Consider the following 23,091-nt stretch of genomic DNA (forward strand, 5'->3'; position numbering starts at 1 on the left):
TGCCAAGTATGCACCTTCGGTGTAATTCACGGGGACATGCTTTAGATGTGACGTTTCCATGATTTCATGCTGCTCTGTCTCAGATGGCTGGGTTTGGTGTGTCCTTAGCCCTCGCCTGACATTTTTCTGTGACCAAGTTTCTGCGGCACTTTGGTGAACACCAGGGACTGTCACCACTGTGTCCCCACCACCCACTCAGTGGTCCCTCTCACTTCCACGTTAGTGCCCGTCATTCTAGTCACTTTTCACGATGTGAAGTGTTTCTAGGACGTTTGCCCATGAGCGGCAGCAGAGTGAAATTTGAAATCATTACGTCTGACTTGTTTGTGATTAGAGGACGTTCAGGGAGGGCTGAGCATGCTGTGTCTGTATCTGTTCGAAGGTCTGGAGTCACTGCTTTTTGTTCTAGAGCCTGTTTGCTGCACAGAAGTGATTAGCCTCAGGAAAACTGATTCACATATCTAAACACATGTAAAACCGAATGAGGGTTGAAAGTCAATTTATTTCTTCATCCAGGATGAACAGAACATCAGTTACTTCTTTTCTAGCAGAAGGGTCTAATTGTGGAGTCCAATTATATTTTAAGAAGTTTATGAAGTTAGAGGGAAATTGAGAGCATTAAAGACTAGAAGCTGGAATAGTCTGGAGAAACCCTAATATTTTTCACCACCCAGGGGACGTGTATGCATGCAGAAGTGCGATTAGGAGCCATAGCGTTTGGAGCAGAACGTTCTGTGCACATCACCTTTGTCGCTGTTCAGAGTTAGCCTTTTGGATTATCTGGTAACCTGTTCTCTGCCCTCCTCGGCATTTCCTTTAAATTTGCACATTTTATTTAGTACACGTATTTGAACAAGTCGTCTGGTTTTCAGAGACAGAATCTCTTAGTAAACTTTGAATTTTAGTTGAAGCATAAAAATCACTTGGAGAATACCCTTTCTTTGACTCACCCCTCTGACCTTTCTCCGTCTTAGTAGCCACACTGCCTATTTGGAAATGTTATGTGAAATCTAGCTGTCTTTCTCTCCCTCCCACCCCCATTCCTTTCTTTTCTTTCTCTTCCCCTCCCTCCTTTCATATGCTGGTGTTTAATTACTTATTCTGTCTCAGACACTGTTCCAGGTGTTGGAGACTCAGTGGTAAATAAGAGAATTCTTGCTCTTTTGTGAGCTTGTACGTTTAATTTTTCTTTCCACCCTCATTGTTTTGGTGTGTGTATTATCTCCAATAAAAATCTGAAACTAGGTGAACTATCTTAGAAACTTAGAGCATGCCTACAAATGAAGTGTTCTGTCAACTCATTTTGGAAAAATGAGTCGTACTTTCTTGGGAAGTTCAGTTGTGAAGAAAACGCCCCTCATCCCACGGTGAAAATGGTTTCTTTTACAGGGAGGAACGCTCTCCACCTGGCTGCAAAGTACGGGCACGCGTTGTGTCTGCAGAAACTTCTGCAGGTAACGAAAGTGGTTAATACCGCAGCTTTATTATTTTGACTGAAAATAAGAGATGTGTTTTCAATGTGTTTTTGGAACTGGAGATGAACGACAATAGTAGACTCGCTTTGATTGTCAGCTTAGATGATACTTTTTCCATCACTTCTGAAAGAATGTGAACAATAAAGAGCAAAAACTCTGAGGGAAGTGAATTGCATAACTCAGTGTATTAAAAATAAACAGCAAGCACTTGACCTTCCTGTTGACCCTGGCTGGAGATTGGAACTTTCTGCTGTCTGGTGTATGACTTGAGATGAAGTGATGCAGCATAGGATCTGTATATTTCTATATAAACATCAGTAATTTAGGGTACATAATCCCAGCATTAGTCAAACTTGTAATCAGGCAAACAGAATTCTATGAGCTAGTGGGCTAAATTAAGTTTTCCAGAGCTGCAGAGGACTGCAGTGTGTGTGTGTGTGTGTGTGTGTGTGTGTGTGTGTGTGTGTGTGTGCGCATCCATCTGGGGAGAAGGGCAAAACTAACTTTCCTGTCCCTTCCAAACACTTTGTTTCTGTTGATGTGCCTTCTGTCTGCCACAGTCGAGTTCTTTCCTAATACTAAGAAAGTGGTAGAAGCTGCCATCTGCTGTATTATTAAGTCCCTATTACTACTTGGCCCTTTAATCTTAAATGTTTTCCAGTAACTATGTCTGAACAGACCTAACAGATACCATACAATTACATTGTATTCTCAAATATTTACAGAAGCAAATTAAAATGTTCTTCTAAAAGTCAGCCTGGAAATAATGTTGTTTATGTAACTATTTGGATTAGAATCTTGGGAGTCATTCTTCTCTTAAATTGAAAAATACAAATAAAAGTGAATTAAAAACCTAAAAAAAAGTTTTCAGTTAAAGGACCTATCACACACTTCATTGAACATGTTTGCCACCGAGTTTCACAATAGAGCTCGTTTGTTTTTTTCTGATGCAATTGTTCAAACTTGAACTCATGCTGGAAAAAAAAAAAACCCAAACAATAACATAGTTCCTCTACCCCGCACTATTGTAGTGTGCCATGTGTCTTCCTGTTTGGTGGAATACTGTTAAATTTACAGGATAGCGTTGTTATGTTTGTTGCGTGTCAAAATATTCATGACTTGTCTAGTAGTCTTTAGGGTCTTTGATAAATGGAATATTTTAAGATTAAATAATAGCTGTTCATTAGAGTCTCAGTATTTAATTTGAAAATGAACCTTTCCTACATCACTAAATTCCCACGTTTTAACAGTACAATTGCCCCACCGAACGCGTTGACCTGCAAGGAAGAACCGCACTTCATGACGCAGGTGAGCCAAGGGTTCACTTGGGCATAGACGAGCCTCTGTTAAAATGGCTAGGCATTTAAATTATGTCAGAGTTTTAACATGCATAGATTTGTATAATTCATGGAGAGACAAAATGTTTTGAACTCTTTGTTTACTCAGATTTGAAATTTGTTAGATTGTACAGCTTAGAAAGATTCATTCAGCCATTATTTCAGGCCAGTTTGCTAGATACTGAAAATCCAGAGGTGCGAAAGCCGTGATCCTGCTCTCAGGGAGCTGTGAGTGCCATGTGTTTGGGAACTGCTGGGAGAGACGGGAAGGAGAAAGACTTTTCCTTGAAAACTGTATTGACCTCTTTAACACGTCTGAGCCTCGTTTTCCCAGATGCAGGATGGAGTTAACGCTGCGGCGGGGGTGGTGGTAACTAATCACGGACAGCTCCTGGCGTGTAGTGGCTTCTTAACTCAAGGTGGCAAGGCTTTTTTGATCTAGAGGCATCAGTGCGGAATTGCGTATCACTGTGGTGTGCTCTGTTTTAAAAGAGATTTGTACTAGTATTTTTGTGGACTTTATTAATCATACTGTCCATCAGAATGTATCTGCATTATTCTTTAGGTGTCTCAAAGAAAACGCTTAGAAAAAAATTAGATAGTTAAGGATTTTTGCAACATAAGATAGTCTGGCCCCTGGCCAGACTCTTCTAAGGCTCAAATTCCTGGTTAACTAGAAATTCAAAGAAAAGGAAAAAACATTACCCTTTCCTTTCCTGTATGTAGACTATCTGTCGTAGTGTTAGAGGGGTCTCTGTTAGAAATGTGTTGCACTTCACATTTCCTTCAGACTTTTATTCCTTGATTTTCTTCCAATTTCGTGTACTTTTATAGTAGTTTAGTCACTCACACAATGTGTTTTTCCTTGTATTTTTGTATAGAGTGGTATTATTTGCAAAGCATTTTTACATACATTATCATTTGAGCCTCACAGTGATCCCTGTGACTTTCCTATAGTTTTACTTTTATTTTATATTTTAATGATAATTTTGTATTGCTACTTAAATAATTAGAAACATATTAATTACATGATTAAAAAATAAAAACATAAACCCAGATTCATATATAATACACGTATCAAGCTTGTATAGTTAAGGAATCATCGAAACAAAGTTTCAAATTAAATTTAAAATCGTAAAAAATACAGTTCATTTCTGTAGCACTAATTTATTGTGCTTGATGGACGTTTAAAAATGATTTTGCTGCTTGATGAAGCATGAATACAGGTCATGATATTTCTGTTGTACCACCATTTCGTAGTTGTCTTTTTAATTAATCCAACCTTATTAGTAATTGCTTTAAAATTATTTAAAATTTTTATGATGGAAAATTTAAAGCAAAATTAGCGTATTATATTAAAACACCTTGTGCCGTTCACCCAGAGTGTCAACATATGATAAGCTGTGGTTCGTCTGTGCCTCCCCCTCTTCTCCTCTGCTGGCATATTTTAAACCTGATCCAGGACATCATCTAATTTTGTCCATGAACAGTTCAGTTTGTATCTCTGAAAGATAATGATTCTATTTTGTAACCTAAGTGCAATCCGTTATTACATCTAATGCATTTGAAAATGTTTACCTAGTCAGTGTTCAGCTTTCTCCAGTTATTTTTCCTTTTATTTTTTATGCTTATTGAGATACAATTATTATACAAAAATTATTAGACAAAAAAATTATAGAAAAATTATTATACAAAAAATATATATATGTAATTATTGTTTAATATAATGTAAATGTCTTGCACACAATTAACGATATGGTATTATGTACTTTAAAATGTATTAAGAGGGCAGAATACTTTGGTAAGTATTCTTACCAAAAAAAACACAAGAAACAAAAAACAAATCCCAAACAAAACGCACATACACACAAAAAAGCACAAGGAAATTTGTGCAAGTGATGTGTGTATTTAGAACCTTGATTGTGGTGATGGCATTACAGTGTCTGCATATGTCAGTTTCATCAAAATGCTACATCGAGTATGTGTAATTTTCTGTATAGTATAGGTTTTATCCCTGTTTTTAAAACTGGTACAGCCTAACCCATTGAAATCTTAGATCTGTTTAGTAGGTGTACAGGGGAGGTTAAAGTGAAGACTGAGTTGATGTGATAAAGAGCTCAAGTGTCAGCTGCTTGTTGTTGACTGGTATAGGCTGGCATGCGGCTTGGGGTCATTCGTGAGCTGGACTCTTCCCATCTCACAGGACGCCTTGTAAACCAGCACAAATGGCAGATCTGTTAAATGCTTTCCCACAGCATGAGAAGCATCACAAGGTTTCTAGCCTGGAATGTGCTTACTCATCACCTAGTCCCCAGCCACTAGACCAGTGCCGTGTAATTTAGGTGTCTGTTACAGTGGCACCCGGCTCCTCTGATGGCAGCTTTTGTCTTGTTTAAGGATAAGGCCAAAATAAAATGACACTGGCTTTAAAAAAAACAAACACCCACACCCAGAATGTATTTCTTTCATGTCATAGTCCTGACGATCCAGTTGCCTTGTGCCTCCACTCTGTATGGTGACTCAGGGGCCCAGACTTTTCCATCTTGCAGTCCTTTCATTGCCTGGGTGTCCTCATCTCTAAGGCTAAAGCAGACAGCAGGCACCTGTTCTGTTGCTAACAGGAAGGGGAAAGATTACGGAGGAAGGTATAACCACCTTTTAAAGCTCCAGGCTCAGAAGGTAGCACGCATCCCTCCTTCAGATTCCACTGGCGTGATCTAGCTCATGTGGCCACGCCTGCAAGCAGAGGTGGCTGGGACTGTGGCCTCTGCGAGCCGCCCTGTGCCCAGGGCCGTTTCGTTGCCACGGGAGGAAGGGTGAACCCTTGGCACTGTCCATCATAGCACCTTTAGTGCTGACTTTGCTTGTTCAACTTGCATGACTCTGGAATTTGTTATGCTTTACATTTTTTATTCTTATTTTTAATTGGGCCTGAATTGTTGTTAATTTTATAATTCCTAAACTAATGTATTCAGTTTCAGTTTATCTTTTTTTATGATTGTTTATGTATTTTATATAAAAGACTTGCTGGATTAAAGACATTAGAACTGAAAAATTTACATAATTTTTTAATATGTGTTTGGTTTTATTGTATTGAATTTCGTAAAAAAAGAACACTGACTTAGTACTTTTTGTGCAGATAATCTATCAACTCATAAAACTCATATAATTTATCAACTCATAAAACTTAGAAAAAAATTCATGGGGTATATAAACACAATCCTGTTTTATGATTTTAACAATTTTTCCTGATACAAATATGAATCTAGGAGGTCAGAGAAGAAGCATTATGTAATTTTATAATGTTATTTTTAGCAAAATGACTGTGCTTTTTGTGTCATTTAAGGAAGACCCTGCAGTCTCTGCTTTGAAAAGTAAATACGAATTGTATGAGTCATACTCTATTTACTGTGGCTCTTTTGTTAAAAAAATTTTGATTCTTTAAAAAAAACTGAGCTAACACGTCAAGGATCCAGTCAGTCATAGCCATATCTAAAAATATACTATAAATAGGAAATTTAAGTTTCATTTCCATTACCATGTTTACCCTTAGAACAGCAGTATATTCTTGTCTTCTGCAAGGATGACAGTATTCCTTGGTCCTAATAAATCATATAAAATTTACAAAATATTCTTGTCTAATCCATTTCCAGATAGAAAGTCGATCCTTATGATGCTAAGCTGAGAGTGAAGAATGTGAAGCTTGGTACTTAGGGCCTGGAGAATTCAGGTCTTAATGGACCTAGCGAGACCCCACGTGTTGCCAGCAGGTGCTCACTGTTTGTCGCTCTCCTTTGTCCCTCCAAGCTATGGCGGACTGCCCTTCCAGCATACAGCTGCTGTGCGACCACGGGGCCTCGGTGCATGCCAAAGACGTGGTACGTCAGCTCGTGTCTGCTCTTATTTCCACCGGGTTTCTGACTGTCATGTTTGGGAGCTTTGCTGTCCTAACGCCGTCTTACTGTTCTTGTTGCTTAGGATGGGCGGACACCACTTGTTCTGGCTACTCAGATGTGCAGGCCAACCATATGTCAGCTGCTGATCGACAGAGGGGCGGATGTGAATTCCAGGGACAAACAGAACAGGTAATTCTTTCCTCGCAGCCTCCCAGACACCTGCGGGATGCACGGTGACCCTGAAGCTCTGCTGCTGTGACCTGGCCTTTCCGTCCCCCGTGGCTCCCCCTCCCTTGGCATTATTACCCACTTCTTACTTCTCTTCAGCGTCTGCTGAAGAAGGAAGGAGAGGGAGGCAGGGGGACGATGCCAGGGTCCCCTTGGAATACAGACAGTGGTTAGGGCCTGTGCTCAGATCAGAGAACTGCAGGGCGAGGAATTATGTCCTAATTGTTTTAAGCTTTACAGAAAAATCTCTAATGAAATGGTCTCAAATAAGGGAGAAGGATGAAAACTCAGGTCCACAGCCTGCTTCTCCATTAGTGAATCTTTTGAGAGTAAAGCAGTCCTTGGGTGCCCGGAGCTTGATGTGTTTCAGTGTAGACTTTCTCAGAGTGTTTCCTCTCCTTTCTGTCCGGGCGCTGTGCCAGCTCCTTCCCTGGAACTGAGTTCATTTCTGGACCCCAGTACAGATTCCTTTCATTTATTTCTGCGTCTGTACTTGACATCACTTTAGTTGACATGCCGTCTCTCTCTGTGACTCCCTGTCTTCTTCCCTGGGTCTGGTGTATCACCGCTGTTCGCAGGCTGACAGCAGAGCATCTGAAATACATCCCTGCCACCAGTGGAAGCATCACAATAATTTATGACAGGTTTCTGAGATTTTACAGATGATTGCTGGTAAATTGTTGGTTTCTTTTGACTTAATTTTATTCCCCTAAACATGTATTCTATTGTGCGTAGTTCACTGGAAGCAGATAAGTATAATAAAATAGTCTTTGGATGTCAGATTTTATAGCTGTAATTGTTCCTGTTGTTCAGGCATCTCAAAGGAGGAAATTCTTAAGCAGTTAAATCATTCACATGATTTTTAAGAAAGTAGCTTTTTAAATACTATTTTGTTTTTGTGGTACCATAATCTGACTCCAAGCATAATTAAATTTTAAGATCAGAGAGGGATGATCTTTTTGATCCACGAATATAATGCGTTATTTTTGAATAGATGTTATATTTTTCCAAGGATGTTTGTCTCTGTTTTTTTCATTGGAACTTCCAAAAATACCAGTGAGGTAGGGCAGTGTGTATTATATTTAGACTGCATAGCAGATGATTTTAAAAATAAATTAAAATCTCAGTTCTGATACTCTGCACTCAAGTGTTTTTTTTCTTCCTGTCTTATCTGTGTATTTTCCCCCTAATAACACACCCTTGTTAATGCCTGTTATATATAAAATTGCACCCCAGCAACTGCTGGGGAGTGTAAGAGAGAACGAGAACAGACATAAAGGAAAGGCAAAAACCAGGCCCATGATGAAATCCAGCACTCCCAGTGGAAGACAAAGTTACATGCAGGATAAGTCACTTCATTTCATTTCATTTCATTTCATTTCATTTCATTTCATTTCAGTAAAACCAGAGCGTGTCTGGGGCCCTTCTACATATCAGTGATGTGCTTAATTGTTGCACTATTGCAGTTTGCCAATATGCCATTAAATCTTTAAGTGCTGAAGATTCTGTCATGGCAGAATAGACCAATGGTCCAGGATAATGGGGCTAATCAAAGAAGGTTTATTTGAGAAGGCAAATTTCAAAACTAAGTGTGAAAATGTGAAGGAGATGTGAAGGAGAAGAAAGGTTCTTCTAAAGACAGGAATCAGGAGCAGGCGACTGATCCCTGCTTCGGGGTAGAAGGGACCCATTGCGGAGGTTTGCACGGTGCGGTTCAGTTCACGAAGTGATTTAAATAGTCTGGGTTCATTGTTGTAGGTTTTGCACAGATAAGGTGACAGTATTGGTTGTGAAAGATTTTTGCGGCAGTTTACTTGTAGGACACAGAGCGCCTGGAACAAAGGAGGTTAATCTGGGGGTAGACATCACAGGTGCATGCAAGGTGGTATCAGCCGTTGGCCCTGCACACTGAGACACAGCAGGTGTTTTTACAGATGCAGCGAAGTCAGAATGTGAGATAAAAGTGTGAAGCAAATCTGTGTCTGTAATGACTACGGCTCTGTAAAGTAATATCTTCTTCAAGATGGGGGCCTCCGAAAGGGATTTTTGAAATCTTTTCTTGGATCCTTCTCAAGGTCTTTTATTCTTCTGTCGTCCCTTCTAGGACCGCTCTCATGCTAGGTTGCGAGTATGGTTGCAAAGACGCAGTCGAAGTCTTACTTAAAAATGGTGCTGATGTAACCTTGCTGGATGCCCTTGGCCACGACAGTTCTTACTACGCAAGAATTGGGGACAACCTGGACATCCTAACCTTACTGAAGACTGCATCGGAAAATACCAGCAGAGGTACCAGGAGTTTTCCGTCCCTAGGAGAGTCTCACTAGGCTGATGAAGAGCAGCTTTTAGAGATTTTGATGGTAGCACCCCAGTTCGTGAGGGGCAGAATGCTCCGCACTGGTAAACAGTGTTGGCTGTCCCCCTCTGTGCCCCAGCTGTGTGGGTTTACAGTGTCATTGCTGGCTTTGTTACATTTATTGTCCAATTTATCGAGTCAGACCTACTCTACCATGGAGTAATTTAAGCACTGAAAAGAAACAGCCAGTTCAAGTATTTTACCACTGTGTGTTTTTTGTTGATGAGAAGGGGTGAAGCTCTTAAGCTCTTTTATACTTACAGAGTTTTAAAAAAGAATTATTGTTCAAATGTGTATATAAAATACTCAATCAACATGTATTGAATACCTGTACTAAGTATTTTTCTGTGCTTATTGAAGAGACGTTGGGAAGTACAGAGAAACACAACAAATAAAATTAGCCACTCATCCTACCACTGAGGGGCCTCCATTACCGAGGAAAGCCCTTCCAGTCTTTTCTGTGCATAAAATTGAGGTCACATGCAGTGAGCTGTAGATTTCTTTTTGTATAATACAATTTGAAAGTTTTTCCCTCATGAATAAATATTTTTCTCTACAGTATGATTTTTTATTAATGCATAAAATCCCACCTATTTAAGTTTAATTCAATTAAGCAAGTCTCTATAGGGGTCTTTCAAGTTGTTGTTACTAATATAAATAACCATTTAGTGACTGTTTTTATGCATAAAACTTCAGCGTATTTTTATTACACCCTTAGGATGATTTCCTAGAAATTGAATCAGGAGGTTTCAGGTTATGCACGTCTCTTCCAGTTTTGGTTTATATCGACAAGCTGCCTTCTAATTTAGGAATGCTTTAAATTTTGCATTTCTCACCTGCTTCCCCTCCCTAGCGTTGAGTATTGTCTACCTGGACGTTGTAGCAAAAAAAAAAAAAAAAAAAAAAAAAGCCAATTTGTTGCAAAAGTGATGTTTCACTGTTGTTTAAAACCTGTAAGGTCATCCGCTTTAAAAGAAACTTTGAAATTTATTTCTTTAACATTGACTCAGTTGTATAATGAGGGAATGTGTATCTGCCCAAGTTAACCTGCTGTTTCTCTGTTCCTCTTTCTCCTCTCTCTCTCTCTTTAAATCTTCAGGGAGAGAACTTTGGAAGAAAGGACCATCTTTACAACAGGTTAAAAAAATTACTTATATTGTGTAATCTAAGTAAAGTGCTTCGTAAGCCTGGTTGATGGCCGTACGTAGCTGTTTTGAGTTTAAACGCATGCTGCTCTCTCTCCTCAGTCACACGCAGGTAGAGACCAGGTGTGAGACCCTGAGCTTTATCCTGACACTGCCGCTCAGCTGGACGGTGGGGCTCACTGGCAGTGAATGTGCCCAGTGGGACATAGGTAGCCTCCTGATCGCTGGCCGTGAACAGCCAGCCCGCTCAAGAGTGAGCTGTGGCGCCTTGTTGAGATTCTGAGGTGGTGAATTCCTGGCAGATGGTGTCCTGGTAGACCGTGGACAGTTTTCTCCTGTTCTCCCAAAGTAACAGGGCCAGATTCTCCTGCTGTGGGAAACACCTTTCAGTGCAATAAGAAATGGAGAAAACAGAATTCAAAACTGATTATGTATGTGATTTCAATGCCACTGTTAACATTTTGATTTTTTTTCTTTTTTTGCTGTATGTATTTAATTTAATGAGGACTTTACTTTTTTAAAAGTTAGTACATGAAATAATTCATACCTCGCACTAACTTGATTATCACATCACCATTTAACCCTGGTTTTGTGTCTCAGGCTCAGTAGCTCTCTTGGAGTTAGAGTGGCAGGGCTGCTGTACGCACACACTGCCTCCCCAGAGCGGGTGTAGGCAGCTCCCCTCTCCGCCGGCTGTGCCCTCCAGGCTTCCAGCTTTTCTCTAGTGAGGGGGCCTGAGTCCTTCCCAGCCCTGAGGAGGAGGTGATCAGGTGCCTCCTGAGCGACTTGCCATCTTTCCGCGTCATTTCTCTGCCTTGCACCTGAGCCCGGAAGCTGTGTGAAAGCGTGCTCCCCTCCAGCCCGTCAGAGCTGAGGACACGTGGTCCACGCGTGGGTCACGCCTGCTGTCACTCCCTCTGCCACGTGCAGCAGCCGTTTGAGCCTCCTCTCCCAGTCCTCAGGTAGCCTGAGCAGGGGTGGAGGAAAATGAGATGTGCGCTCTTCTAGCTATGCCAGACAGCGCACGCAGGGTCAGAGGAAAGTGATTTCTGAAATGTGCAGGTGTTTAAAATCAAGGGTTAGTGAATGTTAATATGGGAATGCTATTCTGCCCAGTGCTCTAGGAGTTATCTGAGTGAGTTCATGGAGTTAATGTTCTGCTAGGAACAGTAAAACTCATTTGTCTCTGTTATTTACTGAATACGTTTTAAGATATCTGCTATAGACAGGATTTGTTCGTGTACTCAGGGCCATATAATCCTTGTTATCAAGAAGCTACGGTTTAGTTAAAGAAAATGTGTTCAGTTATTTGCTTAACAGGTATCTGCAGAGGCATCTTACTGCGCTAAGTGTTGGAGTATCCGTGCTCAGAGCCCCTGCCCTCATGGAGCTCCCAGCCTAGTGAGAGATGAACAGTAAGCAGACAGGTGTTTAGTATCAAATGTCACAGCAGGTGCTTTGGGGACCAGCGGAACAGGAGGTGGGGGAATGATGAGGGAGAGGGCGGGAAGCTATTTTAGGTTATGGGGTCAGGAAGGAACAGTCAACAGAGATCTGAAGGAAGTGAGGAGGGAGCCCCGGGCTCTGGGCAGAGGGAAGGGCAGGTACCAAGCCTTTGATGAGGGAGCATGCTTCACGTGTCTGTGGGCAGTAGAGGGCCGGAGTGGCAGGCGTGATGTGCCGTGATGGAGCCAGAGAAGAGGAGAGGTGACCAGGGACCCAGAGAGAAGGGGGGGCTGGAAGTGGTGTGATGACACCGGTCAGACTCCCCTGGAGGACAGTCCTCAGGTGGAAGGAGCACGGCTAGAAATGTAGTTTGGGCCAAATGTGGACACAGAGCATTGTCTTAGTGAGAACTCGTCCCTCTAATTCTAAATCCGAGCCCATTAGCAGGATGGTTTAAACACTTGGTTAAACAAAACTTGGCAAATAATATGAAACATAATAAAATTATCTTGGAGAATTAAAGCATTCACTTTTTTTGGTTTGGTTTTTTTTAGCTTTCAAAAGGGAAGAAAGAAATAACTTTCTAAATTGTTGTATAAATTTAAAGGTCAACTTTGGCAAGAAAAGGTTATTTTCTCCCTCATTTAATGATTGTGTTGTGTTTTTATTAAAGCAAATCTGTGAGCTGGAATAAAGTTTCAAAGCAGTAAGTGCACAAAATCAGAACACGTACCCGCCTGAGTCATCCCGAGGCTCTTGTGTGGCTGTGGGCGGAGGACTGTCTGTCTCTCTCTTATCACACCCCTTGGTGTTTTACTTCATCCGTGTCAAAGAAGAGAATCATTTCCATATTTGCTTTCAGCCTTAATGTAACTCCCCCTCCTTTGTTTAAGCACTAAATTCTTTCTTTGGGAATGGTTGCTGACGCTTTATAGTGCACCTTGAGTTTTGCCTCTAGTACACATTCTCCTTTTTAAAATTTGGTGACTTTGGTTAAAATAAATCCGTAACAGTAAGGATTTTAAATTTCGTTACTTTTTAGTGTTTTAAAATAGATTATACTCGATTTATGTAAAGCCTGTGTCCTTAAAGCTGCTTCCCATTTGGAAACACTGCCACCTTGTGTTACGTGCAGCAACGTTTAACTTGGATAAGCTGACAGTCGCTAAGTGGGTGTGTTGCCTATTGAGGAAAATGGACTTCTGTTTATTCTCATACTTGCTAACCTGTGTTTTCTTATGTTTTACCAAAGCGAAATTTGACGCAGATGGTAGATGAAGTAAACGTCAGGTCAAATCAGAGGGAGCACCAAAACCTCCAGGTAAAAAGAAAAAAGAGGTTACTGTCTTCCTCTGCACAGAGTTCCAGAGCTGTCTTCGTGGGGCTCGGGGAGGAAAGGGAGCCGACACGCGGGGAAGTGGGTCGGGGCAGGAGGGGCAGCGGGAGGGCTGGTGGCTCTGCCAGGCTCTGCCTTCTGGCCCAGCCGCTTCTGAAAGGCTTAACCTTCGGTGTGAACGTTTGGGTCAGTTTATCTTACAAGAAGTGTTTTTCTAGTATATACTAGGAAGTAAATAATTTAATAACTTTATATAACTTTTTGTTGATTTAAATATATGTTTTGGACCATAAATCATAAATTTGTATTCATTTTAGAAATTAAATGATGAAAATGATGGTTACCAATGTAAATAAAACAAAATCTGAATGTTTTTGTGAAGTATTTTTTATTTTTATTAAGAAAAATAATTTTGTTAACAACCTTTTATGTTCATCAGAGTATTCAAAAAAATAAGTATTATTTCGATTTTGTTGGAAGAAGAGCCATAGTTGAATGGTTTATTTTCATTAAAATATAAATTGAATAGCCATTTCTATATGATAAAACAAAAGCATTTTATTTGCGTTTTCATAGTTTCCTATGCAGCGTTAAGAGCGTAAACTGTGGCCTTAAGTTGGAGCCTTAAAATCAGCCCTGGAGCGCTGGTTACCAGCGCGAGGACAGTCTCACAGACTTGAGGAGTTTTAGGCAAAGGTTCAAGTCGCCGTGCTGTGTGGCTCCCTTCTGCCCAGAAGGCGGCGCTTTTCCTTCCTGTTTGTTAGGGCCGTGGTGGTTCGCTGTCCTGCGTGCAGTTGCACTTACTAGGCGTCACAGGGCTGCCCTTCTCTACGTTATTTCTCATGTACAGATTTTACATTATTTGGGTGCCATTGAAAGTATTGTATCTTTATACTTAAAGCTGTTGTATGTGTGTGTGTATCTGCTTATGAGAGTGAGCTGCTTTTAAAAAGTTTCTTCCGTAAGAGTTACTCTTTAAAAAATAGTTGGTCTGGCACCTGTCACCTTTACTATTTAAGGATCTGGAGACTGAAAATGAAGATCTGAAAGAGAGACTGAGAAAAATTCAGCAAGAGCAGAGAATATTGTTGGATAAAGTCAACGGGTTACAGCTGCAGCTGAATGAGGTGAGTAACCCGCAGGGCATAGAAAACAAGACGGTCTGACTGCCGGTCACCACCACCAATAACAGACTGCTCGTGGTCGCCCGTCCCTGCGGGTCGTGGTGCTGGGCGCTGAGGGGGAACGTCAGGACGTTGCCCTTGGGGAAGGTTGTAGCTCACGAGGACCTTCACGTGAAACTTCTAATGTCAAATCTGAGGACAGAGCGATGGCCAAGCACTGAGCTATGGCTGGGGCTGTGGGGCTGGAAGGAAGGAGTGGGCAGAAGCCAGAAGGGGGGGGCAGGTCCGAGCTGCAGCTGATTGACGGCTTCTCCGGGGAATCACAAGTGCTTCTGGACCTGGTCAGTGAGGAGGAGGAGTGACGATGCAGACGACAGGAACGGGGGTACGAGAAACTCTTGTCACCTCCTCGTCCCTGGTCTTAAAGACGTGTCCAGCCTTTTTGAAAGACACTTGCCAAACTCATGCCTTTTAAAATAAACTTTTAAGAGTGAAAATACATTTTTTTCTCTTTTTGTTTTTAAATTTAGGAAGTCATGGTTGCTGATGATTTGGAAAGTGAGGTAGGCTGATAAATTTTACTTTAAAGCTGTAAAACGTTACGTAAATGGAAGACGGTGCTGCAGGAGAGCGCTCAGTCCTGAACTGGGACGGGGGCAGGGCTCTGTCTGGTTTTGGTTGTTGCTCAGAGGGGGAAACAAAGCCTGCGCGTGACTGGGAAGGTGTCTTGTGAGGACGATGTCTCATTTTCTGTGAAAGTTCATGAGAAGGTGTGAAATTCAAAACATTATAAAGAAAACGTCTGAAAATAATAAGATTTAAAACAAACCACAGAGATTTGTACTTTTCATAATATTGTTTATATATAGTATATTTTATTAGTATATTTATATAAATTTTCAGCTCTACTAGTTGTTAAAAATCCATCAGGTTAGAGAATTCATTAACTGCAGTCCTCACAGTAATTCTAATTCACATTTTCTAAACCACATTTTTAACCCGATTTCAAGCCCAGGGTGATTTTGCTCTGTATTTATTCCTTTCCATTTCAGAAAGAAAAGCTGAAGTCCCTTTTGACAGCTAAAGAAAAGCAACACGAAGAAAGCCTACGAACGATTGAGGCTCTGAGAAGCAGATTTAAGCATTTTGAGGTACAGAAGGCTTGATTAGTTCCTGTAGCTCCTCGCGGGCAGTGGCAAAGGGCGTGATGCCCGACCTGCGTTTGCGCTGTCACTCCTCTTCACGGCGTGCCCTCGGGCCGCTCGGTTAGGGTCTCTGAGCGCGCTGCCGCTTTGGCAGAGTTGGGGTGATTGTCCCTTCCTCCGGCGTTGGCATAAAGGATAAATGAAGTCGCCGACATTGACTAAGCTGACATTTGGTTCAGTTCCACTTTCTCTTCCCCAGCTTTCCTCTTCGTCCATCTTTACCTTTTCAAAGCAACATACTTTTTTACTTGTAAAGTTACAGTGACTGTGATGGCGATGATAAAAAGCGTCATGTAAATGAGTAGGGGTGTTTCCAGGATCATCTCAGAAGGGATCTTGTGCATACACAGATTTGTTTGGTGAGAGCAATGTGTTAATAACTCTCAGATCATATACTTGCCTTTTGTTGGTTCAGTTTGCTGTTAGTTTTTTGACGACCATGAATTTTTAAAAACTTTTCATCAAAATGCAATATACATTGAAAAGACACCTGTTAAAGTGTGTAAGCTGAAGAATTTTCACAAGCGGAACACCCCTCGATCAGGGAGCAGCACGCCCCTGGTGCCCAGAGGCGTCCTCAGCGGCTGCCTGCGGGGGGTGGCCGCACTCCTGGCTCTGAGCTGCGCGGCTTAAAGCCGTAACGTGTATTTTATGAGTGTTGTTCATTGCTGGGGCGGGGGGGATCACTGAAGAGAGTGGCTGATTCAGTGTGAGTCTTTTATCATTTGGGGGGAATATAACTCCAGAGTACATAACAAAAGTGAAATTTTTCTTTATAAATAAAAAAAATGGGCACAGCTGTGAAGAAGTAGGTGAAGGCGTGGATGAGTCCCACAGACATAAAGTTGCCTGAGAGATCAGACACAGCACACACTGCTTGATCCCAGTTTTCTGATGGGCAGGATGAAGCAAAACGAATCTGTGCTGAGAGAGGTCAGAGTGGAGGCCGCCCTTTGGTGAGGGGTTCCTGCCTAGACCGGGGTATGGAGACGCTTCTGGGGGTGCGAGACATGCTCTGCATCTTGGTCTGAGCTGTGATTACACAAAGTATACAAGTGCAGAAATTCATTGCACTGCACACGTGTGCTTTATTGCAAGTGAGTTATGCCTTGGTACGTTTTTAAAAATAAAACAAAAAGATACGTTTATATTAAATGACAGAATTCTGAGATTATTTAGAAACACAGTTTTATAAGCTAAAGAATGACCTAGTGTAGTGGCTTCTATCTTTTTTCATATTTGAAGACCTTTTAAAGGTAATAGTGAAACTGGTAGTAGCTAACACCTTCATAGCCCCAGCCACCTGCGAGAAGCTGCTCTGTGCACTTTACATGCGTTTAGTAAACACATCAACTTGCTGTGGTACGTTTTACTGTTGTCTCCCCTTTGTAAGTGAGGAGACTGAGGCACAGAGCGGTTCGCTCATAGGGGTTTCTAAATAACAGGAAGTGTCAGAGCCAGAACCTGAACTCGTAACTACCATACGAGCTTTCCACTCAGAACAGCTTGAGAGAACACGGAAGTTTATCTGGGCCCTATGGGGCGCACTTGTTTTTTCTTTTGAGCAGTAAAGTTTTTCCTTGAAACGCTTGGCTGCTTTTACTAAAATGCTTAGTGAAGTGCTTTATTCCTAGCCGACGTCTCTAATTGCCGCTAGAGCTCTGCCTTTTTGTGAGTTCGCGTAGGATGACACTCACGAGGAACAAGGAATGTTGAAAATGTGGTTTTAATGACTCGATCATTTAGAGCTGAACTAGGCACAGGATTTAGCAAAAGGAAACAGTATTCACCTAAAATGTTTTACTTTATACTTCTGCTTTCAGAGCGATCATTTAGGATCAGGAAGTCACTTCAGTAGCCGTAAGTATGAAAGTATAGATATCGTTACCGTTCACCCAGTTCAAGCAGAGAAGACTGCTTCTGCCTCTTTATTTTGTCCAAGTGTCCGTGATACGCTGTTGGAAGACTCCATCTGGCTGCTGTGTGCTGTCCTCCAGCCTGGAGCCAGGAGGGGCCAAAGCTCCTGCTGTAGCCTCTGACCAACAGCCTGGTCGTCGCTGAGGCTCTGATTTTCCTTGGGCCCTAGACTTTTAAACTGTGTCTTGTGTGAATTGCCAGGTTTGTCTTGTCGGTGGCAGACGTTTGTCTTGCGATATTTGGGGCTTCTTCCTGTGGGAAGAGGCGCCAGCGTAGCTTTCTGACTTGAAGAAGCCTTTGGCTGTGGTCTCAGTGCAGGCAAGCCTTTAAAATTAGCTAGAAGTTTCATAAGCAGTTGCTTATTTATTACTTATTTTAAGACTGTGTATAATTAATCTTCACTTTTGCTTATTCTCCAGTTTTAAATAGTTTCTCTAGAAAATCTAAGTTTTTGCTTCCTTTGAATATTAAATTATCCATCAGCTAAGTATAGTAGTAATTATCCTATAAATTGCAAAGAACACTGTTTTTATTTTGACTGCAATGTACATATTTTATAACAATTATTTAGCATGTTTAGACTAACAGTTTTGCATAATTCTAAAAACCAGCTTAGTATCTATTCAGAAGAATATAGGTGCTTTCCTTATGTATATGGAGATAATAAGGAAAAGTATGGATACTTTAGAACAAAATAATTTTATGTTGTAACTCATGTTTCTCTTTTATTTGAATAATAAAGGAGATCGTAACACCCAGTTAATACCTAGCTCTCTTTGGTGTGATATTTAAGACATCATTTATTTGGATTTATTTAGGAAAAGAAGATATGCTTCTTAAACAAGGTCAAATGTACATGACAGACTCACAGGTAATGTACTTTAATTAATTTTAAAAATACATAAAAATATTTGTACCTTTTTAAAAAGAGGAAATAGCATTGTCTGTTTCTCAAGTAAATATACACTGAGTAAGGTTCTCATTTTCAGAGGAAGGTTGGTCTGTGGTCCTGAATTTCAGGAAAGCAGGTGCTGCTCTGTGTGGTGCCCTCTAGAGTATTTTTGGTGACAGTGACTGGAGAGATCTGAATTGGGAGTTCATTGGCTTTGATAGTATGTCTGTATTCTTTGACGTTAGTCAGTCAGCTCTTTGTATTTGCTCATTTAAGGGGGAGAATAGGTGTGAATAATTCTAAAGACGTTTGTTCTGACCCTGAAGTGCATTGTTCCTTACATTCAAATGTATCTTCTGTATCTTGGTAATTCACCTCGAGATGAAGAAAGCCTCCCGTGGGGGGTGCGGTCTGATTTTCTTGTCTGTCTGCTCCTCACTTTCAGTCCCCAGCAGCTATGACAGGCTTGTGCTCCTAGTGCCTTCTGTGGCCTGCAGAGCTGGTCGACGTTTGGGCTTTTGAAGGGTTTCTAACATACCTACATCTGGGGCGGAGTTGCGTCAGCCTCCATGATGTCTGAGGTCACTCTAAGCTGGAAACGTCTGAGAGTCTAAGTTGAGAGAACGGATGCCAATCAACCAAATAATATTTAAGAAGATTAGATAAACATTTGGTTATAGTAAAATGCAAATGGAAATTGTGAAGCTGTGTGGTAGTTTGTTATAGTCTTAGTCTAAAGATAGTCGGTAAGTTGAAAGATAATCAGAAGCGGACTGAGGCTGAGAAGTACCTGTGCTGTTACTTACCTTCTTGACCCCTGGGAGGGCGTGTGGAGGTACCTGACAACGGGGAGGCCTGCCTGTTAACGTCGTCGGAGGCACCCGTAGCACAGGGCTTTCCCCAACGAATTACTACTTTTAAAGAAAAGAGCGCTTACTGTAACAGGTGTATGGGGAAAAATAGAAACAGTTAAATTTAATCTTTGATGCTATATGTTCTAATGTTTATTAACCCTTTCAATGAGAAGTTAAATGATACTTCTTTTGTCAGCATTTAGTAGAGGGAACGCGATGTCAATCAAATTTTGTAGTAAGATGTATGCGAAATTCTAATTTATCCTTTTGTGTGAGAGAAGACGACGTGGTTCTACTTTGTGAGTTGATTAACGTTCTCTTGATGATTGTTATACTAGCTAACTTTATTTTGGTGGTATTTTTGTAATTTAAATAACATTACACTGGAGTTAACAAAGAGGGTCCTCAGAAGTCAATGTATGTTGTTAGGAAATAATGTATCATTCTATGAAATTTTTCGTAGATTTAAAATTGCAAAACCCTTGTTTTTACTCAAGGATTCTGATGACTTTCTTCAGAATTTGAAGTTCTAAGCACAGTATGTGCCGTGAAGCATGGAAGTGGTAAATGTGTTTTGATAAAGGCGCCATTCATGTGTGGACAGGTACTACGAATGGGAAAGGAAAGAGGAAATCCTCCTCAGAGCCCACGACCATTTTCCTTCTTTGTTCTTCCAGAAGTACACTAAAGGGAGCAGGCTTTCAAATGTCCCTGCTTGAGAGCTGACTAAAGAAGTCGCACCCAGAGCTGCTTCCTCACCTCAGAGACCAGTGCTGTGTCTTTCTGGTAGACTAGTCTGAGCGCCCTGTGGCTGCTGACCTGAGGAGGTTGGTAGGTAAGCGTCTTCTTCAGGCTTCGGGGGCTAATGTTTTACTGTTTTTTTTTTGCAGTGTGCCTCCCCAGGCGTGCCAGTCCACATGCAGAGCAGGTCTATGTTAAGACCCCTGGAGCTCTCCTTGCCCAATCAAACCTCATACTCGGAAAGTGAAATTTTAAAAAAAGAGTTGGAAGCAATGAGAACTTTCTGTGATTCAGCCAAACAGGACCGACTCAAGCTTCAAAACGAACTGGCTCACAAGGTGGCGGAGTGCAAAGCCTTGGCGCTGGAGTGTGAGAGGGTCAAGGAGGATTCAGATGAGCAGATAAAGCAGCTGGAAGACGCCTTGAAAGACGTGCAGAGGAGAATGTATGAGTCGGAAGGCAAAGTGAAGCAAATGCAGACACATTTTCTTGCCCTGAAGGAGCACCTCACAAGTGAAGCAGCGGCCGGGAACCACAGGCTCACGGAGGAGCTGAAGGACCAGCTGAAGGACATGAAAGCGAAATACGAAGGCGCGACTGCAGAGGTGGGCAGATTGAGAGAGCAGGTCAGACAGAGCGAGGCGCTCGTCGAGGGCTTTAGGAGGGACGAAGGCAGGCTGGCGGGCGAGAGCAGGCGGCTGCAGGAGGAGGTGAGCAGGTGCCACGCAGAGCGGGAGCAGCGCGGGAGGGAGGCTGCTGAGCTGGAGGGCCGGCTCAGGGAGCTGTCGGCCCAGCTGGCCCTGGCCATCCCTGCCGAGAAGTTTGAAAGCATGAAGAGCCTGTTGTCGAGTGAAGTGAGCGAGAAGGCGAAAAAACTAGCGGAGGTGGAAAGAGAGTACGAAAGATCACTCAGCGAAATCCGACAGTTAAAGAGAGAGCTTGAGAGCTTACGGGCCAGACTGGCCCAGCACGTTCAGGCCGAGGAGCATGGGCCGCTTAGGAGCAGGCTGGAGCCGAAGTCAGCAGAACTTGGGAAGAAGGTCACTGAGTTAACATCGAAAAATCAGACGTTACAGAAGGAAATCGAAAAGCTTTGTCTGGATAATAAGCTCCTCACCCAGCAGGTGCACAGCCTGACAGCGGAAGTGAAAGATCATTACGTTCCTTTGAAAGTAAGTGAAGAGATGAAAAAGTCACATGATGCACTTGTTGGTGATTTGAATAAAAAGCTTTCAGATGTGACACAGAAATACACAGAAAAGAAGTTGGAAATGGAGAAACTGCTGATGGAAAACGCCAGTTTAAGTAAGAATGTTAGCCGCCTGGAAACTGTGTTTGTGCCTCCTGAGAAACACGAAAAAGAGATCGTGGCTCTGAAATCCACTATTGTTGAACTTAAGAAACAGCTGTCTGAACTTAATAAAAAATGTGGTGAAGACAAAGAGAAAATACATTTGCTCATTTCCGAGAACACTAACTTGAAACAGACCGTGAGCCGTCAGCACGTGCCAGTGGAAACCCATGAAGAGGTTAAAACCGCGCTGAGTAGCACGTTGGACAAAACCAACCGAGAATTAGCAGACACAAAGAAGAAATGTGAAGATATAAATCAGGGATTTGTGAAAATAAAAGAGGAGAACAAAGAATTAAAAAGAAACCTGGAGAACACTCAGAACCAAATAAAAGCGGAGTACATCAGCCTGAAGGAGCACGAGGAACAGATGAGCGCCGTGAGGAAGAGCATGCAGAAGGCGCAGGACCGCGGCGCCGAAGCGCTGGCCAGCTACCAGCGGGGCCAGGAGGAGATCGCCACGCTGCACGCCGAGATTGCGGCCCAGAGACGGGAGCTCGACACCATCCAGGAGTGCATTAAGCTGAAATACACCCCAATCACCAGCCTTGAAGAGTGTGAGAGAAAGTTCAAAGCCACAGAGAAAGAACTAAAAGAACAGCTGTCGGCGCAGACGCAGAAGTGGAACGCCAGCGAGGCAGAGGCCACGCAGCGCAAGCGGGAGAACGAGCAGCTGAAGACCGAGCTCCGCGCTTTGCAGAAGGATGTGCGGGATAGGAGCGCTGCCGCCGAGAAGGCCCAGCAGGCGGAGAGGGTGCTGAGCAGGCGAACAGAGGAGCTGAACAGGCAGGTGAGCGACCTGCTGCAGAAGTACACAGAGGCAAAGAGCGAGAAGGAGAAGCTGGCGGAGGAGAACGCCAAGCAGACTTCGGAGATCCTCGCTGCACAAACTCGTCTGCAGAAACAGCACGTCCCGCTGGAACAGGTTGAGGCCCTGAAGAAATCTCTTAACGGCACCATCGAGGCGCTCCGGGAGGAGCTGAGGGCTAAGCAGAGGTGCTACGAGACGGAGCAGCAGGCAGTCGCCCAGCTGCAGCAGATGCTGGAGAATCAAAAGAACGCCTCTGTGCCCCTGGCAGAGCACCTGCAGATGAAGGAGGCATTTGAGAAGGAAGCTGGGGTCATCAAAGCCAGCTTGAGGGAGAAGGAAGAAGAAAGCCGGAACAAAACTGAAGAGGTCTCCAAACTCCAGGCTGAGATTCAGAGCACTAAGCGAGCACTGAGAACATTGGAGACGAGAGAGGTGGTTGATCTGTCTAAATACAAAGCAACGAAAAGTGATTTGGAGACGCAGGTTTCCAGCTTAAATGAGAAACTGGCCAACCTGAATCAGAGGTACGAGGAGGCGTGTGAGGAGGCTCTGCGTGCCAAAAAGAAGGAACGGTCTGCAAAGAGTGACAAGGAGTTGCTCCATTTCAGCATCGAGCAAGAAATCAAGGACCAGCAGGAGCGGTGCGACAAGTCCTTAACAACCATCACAGAGCTGCAGAGCAGAATACAGGAGTCCGCCAAGCAGATCGAGGCCAAAGATAACAAGGTAATCCTGACACCGTGGGTGAGCGTGGCTTTGCACTGGAAGCCCCAGTGCAGAGCTGCCAGGGGACAGGAGGCTCTTTACCCACAAGACGGGTTTACGAAGGCACAAACAAAGTGACCATTAAATGCCACCTTTTCAGCATGACTCTGGGTGTGCAAAAAAAAAAAAATTGGAGTTGGAAAAAAAGTACAGTTACACAAACAGAAATCAAAAGCAGTTTTCCTTTTGTTTCCTCAGCTGGTACAGCCAAGAAC

General features: G+C 42.6%; 1 protein-coding gene across 7 annotated transcripts in view; it reads left to right on the plus strand.

Moving 5' to 3' along the window:
- Positions 1–23,091, plus strand: part of UACA (uveal autoantigen with coiled-coil domains and ankyrin repeats) — a 69,881-nt gene that overhangs the window by 40,633 nt on the left and 6,157 nt on the right. For 3 of the 7 annotated variants that reach the window (XM_064480760.1, XM_010977945.3, XM_064480763.1), the window contains exons 4-16: positions 1,390–1,454; positions 2,726–2,783; positions 6,620–6,690; positions 6,791–6,897; positions 9,041–9,222; positions 10,389–10,426; positions 13,133–13,201; positions 14,236–14,343; positions 14,871–14,903; positions 15,393–15,491; positions 17,369–17,405; positions 18,281–18,333; positions 20,099–22,837. In XM_064480760.1, the coding sequence (XP_064336830.1) occupies positions 1,390–1,454; positions 2,726–2,783; positions 6,620–6,690; positions 6,791–6,897; positions 9,041–9,222; positions 10,389–10,426; positions 13,133–13,201; positions 14,236–14,343; positions 14,871–14,903; positions 15,393–15,491; positions 17,369–17,405; positions 18,281–18,333; positions 20,099–22,837 (3,659 nt within the window). Of the gene's footprint in view, positions 1–1,389; positions 1,455–2,725; positions 2,784–6,619; positions 6,691–6,790; positions 6,898–9,040; positions 9,223–10,388; positions 10,427–12,569; positions 12,587–13,132; positions 13,202–14,235; positions 14,344–14,870; positions 14,904–15,392; positions 15,492–17,368; positions 17,406–18,280; positions 18,334–20,098; positions 22,838–23,091 lie in introns of those variants that run through there. The other 4 variants (XM_064480762.1, XM_031440914.2, XM_064480764.1 and 1 more) reach the window with 3 other exon arrangements.

The sequence above is a fragment of the Camelus dromedarius genome, chromosome 29 (genome assembly GCF_036321535.1).
Source record: "Camelus dromedarius isolate mCamDro1 chromosome 29, mCamDro1.pat, whole genome shotgun sequence".
Classification (NCBI taxonomy): domain Eukaryota; kingdom Metazoa; phylum Chordata; class Mammalia; order Artiodactyla; family Camelidae; genus Camelus; species Camelus dromedarius.